Raw genomic sequence first — 18,525 nt, forward strand, 5'->3', positions numbered from 1 at the left:
ATACTTATTACTATAATCTAGACATGTTAATCCTTAAATATTCTTGTATATTTAAGGATTGGGCCACAAGTATATATAACATATACTTGTGGCCCAGAGAAACAAAAAGGTTGGACACCCCTGATCTAAGGTGATATTTATAGGATAAGTGTAAGGGCTTACATGTGTTCAGCTGAGACTCTGTTTAAGTGGTACACAAATTGATAACTTTGAGAGCCAATGCTGTAAATTTATTTCAATTTGAATAGAGAATTGGTGTTGTTGAAGATTTTTTTTTTAAATGACTTGATGTAATGTCATTTAGCAATCTGTTAAAAGACAAAGTTTTTTGATAAAATTCTATATTATGTATTTATCATTTTGTTTATACTTTTTACAGAAAACAAAGTATAAAAGAATTGATGTGATATTTGGATATTATTAAAACATATGATTTAATTTATGTAATGATAGAAAGCAACTAAATTCTAAGTTATTTGGTTAATGAATGAATTTGCTTAACTGACAACATAAGTTAATGTTCAAAAACATTAACTATGAAATCATTTTTCAATAATCTTATAGTTACTATTAAATGATACACTTAATTCAACAAAAATATCATATCTCTAACATACTTTTTATAAAATATTTCAGGAAAGAATTGATATCTTGACAGTGGCATGGGAATATATTATGATTTATTAAGTTATAAAACTCAATCTGAATTTTGTGCATGCCCTTTTCATCAGAGGTATCAGGTTTGATTAGTTTAGGATGAGACCCTTCTTTCTTGCTCTTGGATATCCGTGTGAATACATCCATATTGTCATAGTTAAAATAAAAATGAATATGAAAAAAGAACTAGTCATGGAAATAAAATATTGACTTAATTATGTTGTCGGTCAATATTTTATTGTTACCAAATACAGTAGAGCATTGTTTATCCAAATCAATTGGGGACAATTGGGGTTGTTCGGATAACCGATTATGTACGAAAAAATATATTAACTTATCCCACGTTGAAATTTTTCTCCATTGTGTGTTGCTTCGTGGTGAATTTTTGTCTATTTTAAGCCTAATGAAAATTTTAACAATACAATAGCCTCGATTATTATTTCTTTATTTTGTACAAACAAAATAAATATATTGAAAAATATAAAAACAAAAAAAAACTTTAGAAGTTAATCTAGTACCAAAAACATTCGATTCAGCATGACACAGTCTGACTGGAAAGCTTTCGGTTGACCGGCTTTCGGATAAATGACGCTCTATTGTAATTTCAAATTTTTAATTATCAATGAGAAATCTTATTTATTTTGTTTTATTCAGCAAGAATAAAGATAACTTATATTTTCAATATAGAATCTCAAAAAAGAAGAAGAAATGAAAAATTTTTAACTTGAAAAACACCATATTCAGTCTCTGAATACAAATAAAAATTTGAGATTAAAAATATTTTCTACCTCGGCCTAAGTTTATAATGGATTATGAATTGCATTATCAGATACCCAAGTAATAATTTATAATTTAATCATATTGGGTTTATACAAAAATTAAGTTTTGGGTATATACCTAAGTTCATATGGTCAAGTTTGTGTGCTGATAAAAAAAGAGAGAGTATGCACAAATTTCAAGATTTCTTTGTGTGTGTGACTTGTCTAGCATCAGTTTGGTGCATGCAGGAAAATTTTTTGAGTTTTAGTTATTCAATTATTGTTTTGTCCTCTTTTTGAGATGAATACCAGAAAAATCCACCACTGTATGCTTCTTTTTTTTAGCCAAAGAAAGACAGCAGCTGAAGCCAAAAGAATTTTGTGCAACACACATGATGAGGTAGTTGTGTCAGTAAGCATGTGTGAAAAGCAGTGATTTCAATGTTGATGACTGACCAAGATCAGGTTGCCCTGAGAAAACTGTTGATGGAGACCTGCAAGATCTGCTTGATGAAAACTCACCTGTGACAATCCATGAAGTTACAAAAGCACTTGGTGTAAAACAGTCAACTGTAAGCCACATGCTCAATGTGATGGGTAAGATTCAAAAGTACTGAAAATAGATCCCATACCAGTTGTCAGAATCTGCCATAACAAACCATGTCAACATTTGGCTTTCATTGTTGGCAAGACCAAAAAAAAAGTTTCCTATGGCAAATTGTTACTGGTGATGAAAAGTGGATTCTGTAAGCACAAGAAGCTATCTTTACAAAAAGACAAAAGTATACATTCATTTTCCACTAGTTGTCTACATATTTCCTACTTAATCATTTATGTAATATCAAGAGAAATATTACCGAATGATTGTTAACTTAGTGAAAAGTGAATACAGTCAAACCTGTTTTTATGAGGTATTTTTTTGTGCGATTTTTTATTTGTGCGGTATAGTTGGTGACTAGTCTCATGCGATTTGTCATGTCTCACGTTGACTTATTATAGCTAAATAAACTTATTATAGTAATATTATTGCATGAATATGAGAAAAATGAAATAATTTATTTTTTAAGTCAACAAAACACCACCTGGACAAAAATATGTAAAACAGACGATAGACAAGACGATGCAGTCAAGTGCTGACATCTGTTGTCAATAAATTCTATTTCGTACAGTTTTGAGTTATTTTCTATGTGAGACTTTTTTTATGCGGTCAATAGGGACCGCATAAAAAATTTTTTTAATTGTGTTGCGAAAACTATTTTTTATAGCCACTTGTGAAGTTTCGTGCGATTTTTTTTTTTAAATGCGTTTTTTTTATGCGGTCCCTATCCACCGCATAAAAACAGGTTTGACTGTACTGCAAATGTCAATTTTCTAGAAATGGAACATCAAAATTGTATAGCTTATATTTCATCTAAAACAAATAATGCTGAACAATACGTATATGAATACTTACATGCCCTCAAGTAGAATACTGCCCTGGTATGAATAAAAGGAAAAATGGCAAGAAAAATTTAAACAAGCATCAAAGACAAACACAAACTTTAACTTTTTGGATAGAAATTAATATAAATATTAAATGATTGTCATAATCAGTGAAATAACTACTGTATTTTCCGGCGTATAAGACGATCCCTGACTTTTACAGTTAATATATAGAGTTTGGGATATACTCACCCTATTAGATGACACCTGGCATATAACATGACCCCCGACTTTTGAGAAGATTTTCCTGGGTTAAAAAAGCGTCTTATACGCTGGAAAATATGGTAAATAGACACATACATACATACTACATACTGATTCAAGTAAATAGGCCTTAGATTTTATGGGTAATCAAAATTATAGAGAAGGTTGATGTTCCATTTGTGGAACATTGGGATACAAAAAGTTAAACAAGTGCTAGTTTTACAGTTGTTAATAAATTTTCTTTGTAAGATGTAGATATGCAAAGTGTAAACATCTGAAACAGAGATTGGTGAATCTTACAATGCAGGTCATGCTGCTTGTCATGAAATTCACAATTTGCAAAAATTACATTCATTTGACAATTGCTTTTATCATCTGGTGATTGGAGTGACGAGTAGCCAGAGGCTCTCTAGTGGAAAAAAAGTAACATGATGAAAGAGAATATGAATTGGACTGCCTAATAATATTTTACTGTTAATAAATGAAAATAATGTTGCTTGAGAAACTCAATTATAAAAATACTGCATTTTTTTCTTTTGTATTGTCAGTAATCCTTTCATTTCTGATTGGTACAAAAAGTCACAGCAAAAAAGTAACCTAATAAATAACTTTATTTTGGTAAATGGGGTTGGAGACAGCTATAAAAGAAAGCCAGGATGACCTCTAAGATATATGTTGCAACCAGATTTTTAAATTAGCTGCTTTACAAAGTGTCTAGGCATTAAATGGCACCATTTTAATAAAGCTAACTAGCATTCAGCCACTTTACAAAGAGGCTAAACCAAATCTCACCAGATTGAATGATATTTTACATTTTATAATATGGCTGGCCAAAAGATTAGCCATTTTAGAATGTGGCATTAGATAAACCATCAGATTGTTGAATTCCAGTTTTGAATTTTATACTGCTCAATAGCCTGATAAAAGACAAAGTTTTTGGTCGAAAACGTTAGTTTTTATCTAAAGCTGTTCATACTGGAACACAAAAAAATTTATCCTTTCCAGGAATTGTGCGAGAAGTTGTTTGTCATATTTACTTCAGATTGCATAGTGCTCAAATGGTAATGTTGGTAGATTTGACTGCCAAAATGGGCTAATCTTGTTTTAGTTTGTGTAAAAAAAACATTTGGTGCATTGCCTACTTTTTGGGCTACAAAAATTTCATCATTTGTTTCATCTAGAACAGCAATACTTATCTCTATTTGTATTATCTTTAAATGTAATTTTGTAGTAAAATGGGAAAAGTATTTTCGGATTTAAAGAAATCATCTTAGTCAGCTTTCAAATTAAATAATTGTGGTTTGATAAGTCATTTTAGTAGCTATTAAGCTTATTACATAAAATTTATTTTTATAGTCAATGTTGGCAAGATCATTTGTTGTGTAATTCATTGCATTTTTTGCCAACAGTGATCAAAGTTGTAAAAGGTATAGAAAATATTCAATATGATATTTCACAATGGACATCTGATAATTTGATTAGTGAAAACATCTTTTATAACAATAACCACAAAGTAATTTAACTGTTATGGATGGGAAAGGAGAGCCATTGTCTAATGGCATATCCCATTGTATTTAAGATAAATAATAAATAAGATGTTAAGAAATAAGCCCTGTGTATCATTGCACTGTATGCATGTATAATTATGGCTGGAATGCATTTTTAGAACTAATATTAGGTGGAGCAATCATGATAGTCAGATATGTAAATCTAAAAACGAGATCTTAATTTGTTATTCAGTCTTACATTTGACAGTGAACTTAATGATAGATAGGGTAATTGTACCAGTTATTGGTATTTACAAACTAAAAATTTTAAAATAATTCTCTAACAGTAGATGGTACAGCTAAACTGGCACAAATTAAAAAAAAAACAAGAATTATTTCAAAAATAAAAGTCTTAGTGGTTCTCTTTTTAATTAGATTTTATCAGTTATCTGGTAAAATAACAATTGGAATAAGTTAATCAAATTTGTACAGTATTTTAGAAAAACAACTTAAGATTCTATTTAATTAATGTAAACTATATGTAATGTTAAGTACTGTAAACATTAACTGAAATATAAATGTAATTAAAAACTAATTTGTAAACTATAGATTATATTTTAATTGTAGATGGCAACTGTATACAAAATTCCAGTAATTAACAAAAAATGTTTTAATTTATTGATATCTAGTTTCAAAATTATTAGAAAAATTTACCTTTTAATGACTTTTTATATAAAGTTTTATTTTTACATATTTCTTAGCAGATCAAACCTAAAGCAATCTTATGTCAATTACTGGTGGTTATTTTATATGTTGCCTCATAAACTTCCAGTTGTAGAACAAAAAACTTCATATTTTTATGATTGTTTCCTGAGGACATTTTTATGTTGAAATGCTGAATCTGTTAAAAGCATTTATTTGTGATTTTTAACACCAATAAACTGACTTGTGAGTTTGTTAATTTATTACATAAAGAATTTTTTAAATTTAAGCAAATACTGGAATTACATTTACATTTCATTAAATACAAATTACATTTACATAAAATCTAAATAATTTCATCTTTACAGAAAAATTTCTGTTCATATCAAAACACAAAATGTTCTTCTAATAACTCATAGGCATCATCTGTACTTATTCCAGCAGGTACATTTATTGGAAAAAACTGTTTTTGATCACTTTCAGAGACCTTCCTCAGTACAAGATTTTAACAACAAATGTGGTTTAACTTAAAACAGCAGTCTAGCCATTGCTTAGTCCAGTATATATTGATATATCTAGAAATCAAACTACATAATGGAAGGGTCTGCACGTGGATTTATTGTAAATCCAAGTACCAACCTTTTTTTTATTCCATCAAACACTGATGATGCTAGGAACTACAAAACAGCAACATTTAAAATTCTTATAAAATGTGCTCACATCCACGACTTCCTAGATAAAGATACTGCATGAAATAAACTTATTTAAAAACATAGCCAAAAAGCACGGCTACAATGCAAAGCTTATTATTCATTTATATACTACTAGCTAATTTGGTATAGTCAACAATACATGCACAGATATGCAGCATATAACCCAAGATTGGACTTCCCTAATCCTGTATTAGAGTACCAGGCTACAAACAGTATACTCTAAAACTGCTAAACAAAGATATAAACAAAACAGTCTTTCAATTAATAACAGATCCTATAGAACAGAGATAGGCCCCAGGTGTATATAAAATTCTTACTAGATACAAGGTTTGACTGATGCCTTAACTACATTGGCTTGACTAATAGATCATTAATAATCAGAATAAGGTAGCATATGTACATCATCTCAAAAATGAATTATAGCATTGCTAAAGTCCAATTTGCAGGTGAATCTGGGGTGTCATGTTGGGAGGAATCTAAGTTTCTATACATTGTCTTCAATATACAAAAGCTAAGAATAATAAAAGCCATCAAAATTTATGAAGTAATACTCAAGGGAAGTTGCACTAATAGTAAAGAAAACACTGACCTATTACTAGCATGGCAAGCAATATGTTACCTCCAACTATAGGAAAACTTTAACACAATGTTGTAAATTTTGTCATCACAATCTCTAGTTATTAATGTGCGTGTCACAACATTTAATTTTTTTTCTAGCCTATCTCCAGTCATATTATGTAAAGTATACATAGTTTAAATTTTTATTGTTATATTTCATCATTATACATTTTATTATTGCTATTATTTTTTACAAACTTTGTAATTTCTGTTGTTATATTTGAATATTTTCATATAGAATGTTTTTAAAATTTTATTAATTGCATTCAATTTATGGAAATGTATAACAATCTGATGACGGTCTGTGAAAGTGATCGAAAACATTCTTTTCCAATAAACATATCTGCTTGACTAAATACAAAAAGTGACTGAGTTACTATGTTATTTTTCAGCTTTGTGTTTTATGATATTCTTCATTAAACTTCTGAATTCGTGTATATTTCATTTATAGAATTACATGAATTTAAATTTAGACAATTTTTGAATTGTCTAAATTTAAATTCATGAATTCTAAATTTAAATTCATGAATTTGAATTAAATGATTAAATCTGTTATATAATGTAATGATAAATAATACTTTTGTCATCTACTAAATTTATTTCATAAAAGTCATCTGAATATATTTAAACGTTGCAAATTTATTATTTGTTTATAAGAAGAATTATATGAAGAATGTACTATTTCTAGTACATTCTTCATATAATTCTTCTTAAATATTCTTCATATAATTCATCTAATTCTTCATATAAAGTATTCTAGTACATTATTATATGAAGAATGTACTAGAAATAGTACATTCTTCATATAATAAATGAAAATAGTTATTTTTTTAAAAACATTTGTGTGATATGTCTAAACCTCAAAGCAGTCTAATATAACAGATTTTCATTTATGTAAAAATAATGAATAATAAAAGGTTTCTCTTATTAAATATATCACTGATATAAGAGAAACCTTTTCAACCATTAACAGTAACCATTAGGTTACTAACTCTGAACCAGTAAATTTAAATTGTTTGAAAAGAGATTATCCATCTCTAAAATAAATCTCAAATAATTAACAGATTTTCTGTTATGTCATCAAGTACCTTCCTCAAGAATATAAACAGCAATTGTTTTGAGGTTTGTATCATTCTTTCTTCAATTTACAATTTCCTGTTAATATTAAGCAAATCCATGTTAGTTAATTTTGAAATAATCTCATATCATGTTTTTAAATACAAAATATTATTTAAAATTACAACAAAGTTTAAAACATATTATAGAACTTTGTACATAGAGTTTAAAGCTTTCAATTGTTTCCTCTATAATTTAATCAACAAGGATGGATTTATAAAACTTATATTTTTAGGCATATGATCTTTTAGAAGTATTCCCTTGTCTTGGTTGGTGTCGAGCTCTTCAATAAAACCAAACCAGTAGATGACCAAGCCAGGTCCAAACCTATTAAACAAAATAGCAACAAGAAAAACAGATATAATGGACAAATACATTTATGACCGTTATTACAAAATACAACCAATTTTAATTAAAGTACTAGCATTTGTGTGACTGAAATTGGCACTAAATTGACTTGTGTTTTCAAAGTAATGTTATATTGTTTGTTGGGGAGATGTTTCTCACCTATGGCATTACTTTTGTAATCATAAATTTTAAAAAAGTACTTCAAACAATAAGAAATATATATAATAATGAGGTCTATATACAAGTTTGAATTTGAGAGATTGAAAAATCATGTGATTTGATATCATCATCATCCCATCCCAATCCATCCAATCCTCTGATTTTTCAATCTCTCAAATTTAAGAATTCAGATTTTGATTTTATTTTTAAAATAAATTTTATGCTTCTAATCTTTGTTTTAATATAGTATAAGCATATGAAATCTAATCTATATAGTATATAAGTATGGGAAATTTAATAAATAACAACACACAATGCCGGGATGTTGTAAAAAAATGTACCGTATGAACCGATGACCAGTGTGCGACATGAAATTTAATATTTTTATTTCAAGTTTTTATTGAAAACAAAAAATTATGCAGTTCAATATATTTTTTAATTTAGAAGTTGAGTGTAAACTTATAAATTTTTTTTATATTTAGAAATATCAGTATATATTAGCTTCATTGATCCAATGACCAATATGAAAAATTTGATCAGACTTTATGCTAATTTATATTGATGATAACAATTAGCTACTAATTCTGCAATTTTTGCAATAAGGTTGGAGAGGTTTGGTGTAATAATAATGTTGTTGTTTCACACACAACAAATCAAATATAAGTTAACACATTAATATCAATAATCTAAGTAGGACTTTGAATCATCCTTGTTTAATATTTTTACCAACAATTATTGTCATTTGATATATATATATTTTAAATAATATTGGCACAACTTTAACCTGGAGTAAGAAGATAACAAAATAATCATATGAAATTTTGTATAACTTTTATTTTGTAAACTTTGTATTTGAATTAATTATAATTCAAATACAAAGTTCTACCAACATACTGAGTGAAAACTAAACTTGAGCTAGAAATAGAATTAAAAGGTATACAATTAATTTTACCATGCTAAAATGTTCATAAAGTAACATATTTGTGAACACTTTAGTGGAATTTCTTGAAATCATTATCAAATTCAAACAGAAGGAATGAATTGATGCACGTACAGAAAGATAACCATGCAGAATTGAGAATAGTATTATCGTGATCAAATAAACTAAAGCCAAGAAGTAGTCTCTTGTATTCAATTCCACATGGTTATCTTTCTTTGCATACACCAATTTGTTCCTTGTGTTTGAATTTGATAATGATTCTAAACTCTTCAAATTTCAGAATTTTGTTCCACCTAGAATGTGTTAATTTAAACTTTTAATATTAACATTCTATAATATGTTCTTTTTGTCTGAGGAAGACATTTTTGTTTTTCTTGTTGAAAGTACTTGCAAGAGCATTTCTTTTCATTACTAAACAACAGTAACTTTAAAGAGTGTTTTTATTTTTATTACTATTTACTTTTCATTAATTTTAAAGTTTCAAATTTAGTTTAGAACCACACAGTAAAATGCAATGCTATTTAGATGGAATTAATCTTTGTTATTTGCTATACATAATGGAAAAATACTTTATATATGATAAAGACTTCTTACATCATTTATAATTCAAAAAAGTTGTATTAAATTATACATAAAAAAACACCTTTTCATACATTTCCAGCACTTCATTAGAATTATAAAAAAGTGCTGGAAACATATGAAAGGGTGTTTTTTTTATATATATATTTTATGGTAGAAGATTTAGTTTGTTGTACTGAATGTACAGTACTTACATTAGTAAAACATAAAATTTATTATGCTTTAAATGTTTTATTGATAAAATTAGACATTTCCTAATAAAAACCATTTTTCTTTTAAAAAAAAAATATATATATATATATATATATTTTTTAAAGAGATTAATTATATATATATATATATAATTAATCTCTCATTTTAAGAATTTAAGTTGTTATAAGATAAAATGAGAGATTTTATTTGTAAGTTAAGAATTTATTTTTAAGGTAGAATAATCCCTCTTTGAAACACCTTTAAGAATAACAAGAGAAAAAACTAAGGTGGCAAGCATAAAACAAGTGAATGTTTATCTCTTTTTTTTTTGGGTGGGATGTTTGTGTTTGCCAAGTTTATGCTAAGATTTTGAATAATCTTCTATTAAGCATGAATTGTCCTTGATTTCAAACTAGAAGATCAGAAATCATTGCCACTTGAAATTGTTGTTTTCTACAGGTCATGACATGAATGATCCATCAATTAGCAATGCAAAGAGTAAATTAAAAAACAAAAACACTACTTTTATTGTGAGAGCCACAGGTGGTACACAACTAATTAGAAAAGTGTATTAATTAATCGTCATATACCATCTGTGGACACAAAATCATCATCATAAACTAATTCACCATAAATAATATCCTAACACTCTACATCCAATTTTAAATGCATCAAATCTAACAAATAGTTCACACAATTCAGGAGAAAGAATGAAAAAATTCGTTATTTTACAAACATTAAAATTTGTTTTATAAAATCTATATTTTATAGGCATAAATTTAACTGTCACATCAATATATATACACAAATGACTAGAAGCTCTTTCCAAATTCTCTATCACAGAATATCATATACCTATTCCAATAACTCCAGTACTGTTCCTTCAAATAAGTTTTGTGATTCTCTTCATCTCCAAAGGATGCTTTACTTTCAATCCAGTTAATAATATGACCATCTACAGCTAATAAAAATTTATCATAAATAGAATGAAATTCAGAGATAATTAATTTTTAATTACACAAACCTATAGGAACTTCTAATTTGATATCTGGTGTCTTATCATAACCCTTTTCTCTCAACTCATCTTCATCTAAAAAAATAAAAATAATTAAATCAATCATAAATATGTTTCATATTTAAAAAATACATTAGACATACATACCTGTAAATGCCACACCCAGTATCTGCAGGTCATTTTTAAGCTTATTTTCATAATCAATACCAATACATCTATACAAAAATAAATTTATTAAATGTTATCATTGAAAATAGTTTCAAGCAGTATTTTTATTCATTTTATAAATTATTAGATTACTTGATACTATGCAATCTAATAATTTACAACAAATAAATTGTAAGTTTCTTTACATGTGAATATACCAGAAATATCCAGCACAAATTATACTTAATAAAAAAAAAAAAAGAAGAAAAAAATTATCGAGGATTTTCAACATCACTGACAGAGAGATCAAACCAAACTTCATCACAAGCATAGCAAAGCAACATGGGTATTCTTCCAGCTTTGTCCAAACTCTCATCTGTAAATATCAATCTGGATACACATCTAAGAAGGATGAATCTAAAACCCACAAAGTCATCAGGTTTAACCCAACATCTTTCTAAGGTATGCCTTTATGTGATTGCATACAAAAAACTGATGAAACCATGTTGAAAAAGTAAAGTTCAACAAAAACATCTAAGTAAAAGAAAGTTTTGAAAATTGTGGCAGAACAGTGGAAGCAGATTTGACAGTAAGTCCAACATGTGAATAAAGTGCACATTACACAGACTATAACTACAGGAAGTTTTGGATGAAGAAATCACACCATGATCATAAATAGGAAAAATAAAAAAATGGCACAGAAAAAGACTTGAGTTTGAAGTCTTTTTCTGTACCATTTATGTCTTAAAACATTGTAAGTACATTAATTTGGATAAATGTTAGAACATTGTAAGCAGTATCAGTGAAAGACATTTGGGGCAATAAATTTATTAGTTAGTAAGAGATGAAATCAGGAGGGGGCAGGATGTCCAGGTTTCCTGATAGTTAAGCATATCCTGGTGAATATTGCATTTATAGAAAAATGATGCAATTTGTATTATATGAATGTTAATTAAAGCAGTTTATTAATTAATTTGATTTAAATTTAACTGTGGTGCATACCAAACAAACACAAATAGTATCTTTCTTGCATGTGCATTGAAATGTAATTTAAATAGTAATGTCATCAATTATTCGTATCATGACATGAGATGATCTTGGCATCACTAATTTGTGAATTGGTAGTCCTGTTGTTAATTGGTTGGGCCATTGACTTTAACATAGGACATATAGAAAGTTGATGAGCAGTGTCTAGCTCTGCCAAGTAGCTTGTTTGGTAACCGGGACAAAAATGAGTTCAAGATTTTTATTCATAAACCAAATTGTTTAAAAAGTGACATGTTCAAAACCCAAGGTTTGATTGTATATCTGATAAAGATGCATTATCTGCAAATTATAATGTATTTTATAACAAATTAACTTACTAGTTAAATGAGCAAACCTTCATGCTGTTTAATTCAAATCAAAGGTTAAAAACTCTTAATTGTTCAATAGCTTAAACTAAGAGGTGATATAGGTACAAATATTGTGTAATTTTAATTTCAGTCTCAGTTCTGTATTTAATTTACTTTAGTTATCTTCATTTTCATGAAATCAGTCACAGAAAAAAGATTAATAATAATTCTTGTAACAATTGAGCAAAGTCATCTAATTGATAATCAAAATTTATCACTAGCAAAATAAGCAAAGTGCTTAGCAACTGTAAGAACCAATATTTATTTTAATAAAGAAAAAAATGGCAATATTCAACTTACTGTTTTGTTACATCTGATACATAACCATACATTTCATCATTCAAAATACACTGATAAAAAAAAGACCAAGATTAAAATTTATTATTTTTTTTATTGAATCTATGTAATGTAGTAACTTACCAAATAGATTTCAACAGCAAAATCTTTGTCTTCAATTAAAGTAGTATCTTTCATGATTTGATTTATTTGTTGCTTGTTAACTGAAATAAACAATAAAATAAAAACAAATATATATAACTTGCATTATTTTTTTATCTAGCAGTATCTAGTAATTGATACCTACCTGATTCACCATCTTTTGTGTAATATTTTTCCAATATAATTCGAGCCATTAGTGCTGGTGAAAGATCTGCCTAAAATAATTTATACTGATTGTTTTAATTAATTATTAATTCTTCTGATTAATGATGAAAAATGTTCTATGCAAAAACTATTACAAGCTGATTTACACTACTCATTAAATACAGGTATACCTCACCTTACATCGGTAATTGGTTCCAGGAGAGGCGACTGAAGTGGAATTTATTTGTCACTAGGCTAAACCACAAATAACCATTTCCAGTTCTGTATTTTATTTATAAATTCATTTTTAATAATATATGATTAATAAGAATCTATTTTAAGATTACAAACAAATAAATTTTAGTTTTTAATATAGTACAGAAAAAAGCAATCTAAATTTACGAATACATGTATGTACCGGTACTGTACATACTTGTAAATGATGTTTACAATTTGGCAATGTTTACAGTATATTGCAGACTTTCTATTTGTGAATTTGGTTTGCTCTAACATACAAAATATGATGATTTTGTGTGGTTAAATAACAAATACAGTTATTAAAATTATTTTGCAATAGTAGAAAATAAACTAATTTATTTTATATTTATTAAATGTGAATAACGCCGGCCATGTTCTGTATTTAATTTTTATTTAGAAATGTGATATTTTAACTGTGGCAATAACACCAGAGGATGCTTTTTACCTGTTTTACATTCTTTTACGGAGGCAGTAGCCTCAAGAGAAAGGTCGTCTCCGAGAGACTGTGAATTCTAAAGGACTGCTGCTGATGGTGTGAACAGCGGAAGTAAAGACAAGACAAAGTTCCAACTTTGTAAAGTTGTATTTATATTTTATATTTATTAAATGTGAATAACGCCGGCCATGTTCTGTATTTAATTTTTATTTAGAAACTAATTTATGTTAAATTTACCAATATTGAGTAGCGCCGACAATGACGCCAAATGGTAGATATCGGAACTACCGTGGAAAATGCCAATATTGAGCTCTTAATTAAAGGCCGCTAAATAAGACAACACACAGTCACAGATGTGACTGTGTTGTATTCATATTTCATTTGTTTGTTTGTTTATATTTCAGATATTCATATTTTGTTCTCTAGGATTTATGATGATTATATTAACATTTACTGTAAATGTACATATTTTAATAAGATTTTATGTGCTTTTAACGCTTTTATGGTGATATTAGGACTTCAATATTTGTGGCAGATGGATGTAAAGTCAAATAAAATGACTTAAACTTGATTTTTATTTTTCCATATATTTTTTTTGACAAAAAATGTATAATTGAGAATGACTTAACTCGAAATGACGTAACCAGAGGTATACCTGTATATTTCTAAACATTGAACAGAAAGTAAAATAATTAAAAAAATATATATCACTAAAATGCATTTTTAAGAAATTCAAACATATATAGTAGTATAAACATCTAAAAACCCAATTATTTGTTTACAGCCAAATGATTACCAGATTATATCAGTGTGAGGCTTACCATTTTCCCCTCCAAAATTTGTTGTTATTGTATATATATATATAGTATTTACTCAAATATAAGACGACCTCACACATAGGACGAGGTGCAACTTTAAAGATCAAAATAAAGAAAATTAGTTTTATTAATACAATTCTAATTTTATTTCATTTAATCATAAGTAAAACATCAAAGAAACATAAATGCACACATTGTCCTGCAAAAATTACTAGTATTTTAAACTTTAAGGAAAAATCTGTATATATACTGCATATAGGACATCCTAGGATTTTGAAGCTGTGATAAATGAATAAAAACCTCATCTTATATCTGAGTAAATACAGTATATACTGTATATACAGGGTGAGTTTTTCATCTTGTGACAATGAAATAACTTAATTGGATCTCATTATTTTGAGAAAAAGGTATAGATAAAAGTTGTAGGGTTTCAAAGGGCCAATCAATTAATGACCTTGGATTAATTGCACCTTGGGCCAAATTATAAAATCCAATTTAGGAAGTTGGCGTACTTCTGTCTACAAAATGGTGGGGGTACCTAGCAGGGGTATTCAAACTGTGTGACTCACAACATACCAGGAAGAGTTATCTTCTCTTTTTTCTTCACTTTCTCTCTCTCTGTTCTTCTCCTCTTTGTCTTCTTTCACCTTTCCTCAGTCTTTCACTAGGTCTGTTGCTCAGTTGCTTTCTCCATCTCTCACTGGATTGCTCGGTCGTCTAAGTCTGACTCCCTGTTTCTTGCTAGTCACTCTGTTGGTCAGGCCCCTGTCCAGTCAGTCAGTCGATCCAGTCTATTTTGTCATTTCTTCCTGTTTTATTCTTCGTTTCTGACCAATCATGCTTTTGTTCTAGAGGAAGGTGAAGTAATTTGTGAAAAGAATGATTGACAAAAGAGGAGGACCACTGGATGACCAATGAAGAATAATATGCATCCATGTGACATGGATAGCATATCATCAGTCACCCAACACCATCAAAAAGGAGGGAAACGACGGTCATCCCTTCATCTTTTCTTTTCATGTAGTGAGATTTATAACATTTCAATGTAAATCCGTCTCTGTAAACCAAGAAAGTCTGGTAGACGTATCTCACATCAAATTTGCTGTGAGATACGTCTACCAGACTTTCTTGGTTTACAGAGATGGATTTACATTGAAATCATACCATACAGCAAGCCGATTATATACTAAGATATTTATAACAGTTAACTGATAATTTTTTTGTTCTAATTTGTTTCTCTTAATTATTTTCAATCTATATTACTAAAAATTTGGAAAAATAGGTGAAATTCCTTTACAATGTTGGTTGATAGATAAACAATCTTGGTGTCGCATTTACATAAGCATCTTTGAGATGTGGATCCAAAGGGTGTCCCGTCTGATAGCTAAGGCCTCACATCAGGTAACATTAATGCTAGTATTAATAATTAAATGTTAAATAGTTTGGCCTACAGGTAGGCATTAGGCATCATCTCTTGATAAATTTAATAATTATAATTGATTTTTGTGAAACCGTGTTGTATTATTCTTAGAAGTGTCAAACACAAAATCGTGTTAATAACAACCACATGGCTTTTTTCCACCTTTATTTAGTTGAAAATTTCTTTAGAGACAAATCTGTAGACAAACTTTTGGGTATAAGTTTTGTCTGAACTTTCCTCTGTTGAACGTTGTTTAGGTTGTGTGACAGTTGAAATTTGCATAACTACATGTAGGGGTTGAAACAAAGTAAGCCCCCTGGTGGTATTTTTTGGTAAAATATTAAGATTTATTGTATTTTTAACTAAATATTAAGATTTATAGTATATTTAACCAGTTTTTGTTTATATTTATACTTGTATTTTTATTTATACAATTTTCTGAGTTAATTATAGCTCAGACTTTGCAGACTTTCTTTAAACTTTCTATTATATATGTCTCTTTCTTTATACAGAATTTTGGTGTTGTCCTTGTCAATATTACAATTATTTATTAAGCAGTGGTTGTGGAAAACAGATTGCATCCTTTGGTGCTTCATATCAGCTATATGTTCTTTTATTCGTATTTTTAATTTCCGTTTTGTTTCACCAATGTAGGTATGTGGGTCTTTGCAGTACATGGTATTTCATAAACGACGTTTTTGGATTCTTCAATGTTTTCATCAGGTTGTTTTTTTCCTTTATTTATTATCTGTGATTGCAATTTTTCATATTTTGGTGCCAACTTTATATATTTATTTTTCTCATTTCTTTGTTTATTTCTTCATACAGTCCTTTTATGTATGGAAAACTTTTGTATTTTATGTCTTGGTTTTTTATTTCCTGGATTTGTTTTTCATAGGTCGACTTTTCTATTTGTGTTTCCCATGTATTTATCAATCTAATTGGGTATCCGTCTAATATAAACTTTTTCTTTAAATTATTTAGATGCTTTTGAACATTTTCAGGTTTACTAGTTCTACTTTTAATTTTTTTGTATTCCATGATGATGACGTTTTGTTTTATATACAGTGGTATTTGAAGGCTGTAATTTATAGTTTTTGCTATGGCACAAGGTTTCTTGATGGGTTCAAATTCTAGGTTATTTATATTCCTTTTAATTGTAATATCCAAGTAATTTATATTATTGTGTATACTATCTTCTTCTTCTATTTTAAACTTAATATTATTGTGTATATTGTTTATGAGCGTATTTATTTTATCTATTGTAATAATTGAAGTATCATATATAATTATTATGTTGTCTACGTAGCGTTTATAAAAGTTTATTCCATGTATGTTGTTCATCTTCTCATCAATGTCTATCATTACCATTTCTGCGAGCTTTGGACCGATAACTGAACCCATACTTATGCCTTCTTCTTGTGTGTAGTAATTGCCTTCATATTCGAAATAGTTGCTTTTATAAGCGAATTCTATTAAGTTTATTATTTCCGGTTCTACGTTGAGTTTTATTAGTTTTGGTTCTATTATGTCCCATGTCATGGACGGATACATATCAGTAATATCTAGGCTAGCGATCTTCATATTTCTTTCTATTTTTAGTTTTTTGATATCATGAAGTTTGTCGGTGTTCATTATTGTAAAAGTAGAGTTTTGAAATTGTCTCAGTTGTTGTTTTAGGAATTTTTCTAAGTTATACTAGGATGAGTTCTTGAAGTCCTTTATTGATCGTACTTTATCACCCGGTTTGTGGGTTTTTAAATGTATATTTATTTTCGGTGTACGATCATTATCATCATTTAGGATGAATTCTTTTTCTTGTTTGGTTAGTTTTTTTTAATTTTTGTAATTTAATAATTCTATTTTTTAGTTCTTTTTGTATAACTTCTTTCGGAACTAAAAATTTTTTATATAACTTCAACTAAATAAAGGTGGTAAAAAGCCATGTGGTTGTTATAAACACGATTTTGTGTTTGACACTTCTTAATAATTATAATTAAATTAATCCAGAATCATAATATATGTCACAGCCTTTATTCAAATGCATTTGAAACGTTTAAAATTAGAATGCAATGGCATTCTATTTATAGAACGGTTTTTTCGATTTTACAATTCCTGACAAGGACCGATGAAACAGTGGCCAGAAATGTTAAAACATTGAAGTTAAGTGTTTTTTTGCTGAAAATTTTGCATTTAGGTGTGATTCTCTATTGGTTACTCATGATGCCAACTGGGGACAACTCAGCACCACAGCCTATAACTCTCACTATGGCACTTAGCCAGCTATTGCTTTACCCTGGCAAAAAAATATAAACATCTAAAACCCTGATTATTAGTTTAAAACCAATTGTTTGGGTTTAAACTAATAATCAGGTTTTTAGATGTTTATATTTGTATATACACACCATGCCAGTAAAGTGATAGTCAGCAGAGTGTCATAGTCAGAGTTAGGGGCTGTGGACACTGAGTTGTCCCCAGCTGGCACCATCAGTAACCAGTA

At 28.3% G+C, this 18,525-nt stretch overlaps 1 protein-coding gene across 2 annotated transcripts in view; it reads right to left on the bottom strand.

Annotated features, from left to right (window-relative positions):
- Nucleotides 1-7,829: 7,829 nt before the first annotated feature.
- LOC136984169 (CDAN1-interacting nuclease 1) overlaps nt 7,830-18,525 on the bottom strand; it is a 35,526-nt gene continuing 24,830 nt past the window's right edge. The window contains exons 5-11 of one of the 2 annotated variants that reach the window (XM_067281104.1): nt 13,095-13,164; nt 12,932-13,011; nt 12,812-12,861; nt 11,118-11,185; nt 10,980-11,045; nt 10,811-10,910; nt 7,830-8,064 (exon numbers count right to left, since the gene is read on the bottom strand). In XM_067281104.1, the coding sequence (XP_067137205.1) occupies nt 7,926-8,064; nt 10,811-10,910; nt 10,980-11,045; nt 11,118-11,185; nt 12,812-12,861; nt 12,932-13,011; nt 13,095-13,164 (573 nt within the window). In that variant the 3' untranslated portion in view covers nt 7,830-7,925. Of the gene's footprint in view, nt 8,065-10,810; nt 10,917-10,979; nt 11,046-11,117; nt 11,186-12,811; nt 12,862-12,931; nt 13,012-13,094; nt 13,165-18,525 lie in introns of both variants that reach the window. The other variant, XM_067281103.1, reaches the window with a different exon arrangement.

The sequence above is a fragment of the Centruroides vittatus genome, unplaced genomic scaffold (genome assembly GCF_030686945.1).
Source record: "Centruroides vittatus isolate TY-2023 unplaced genomic scaffold, ASM3068694v2 contig_905, whole genome shotgun sequence".
Classification (NCBI taxonomy): Eukaryota; Metazoa; Arthropoda; class Arachnida; order Scorpiones; family Buthidae; genus Centruroides; species Centruroides vittatus.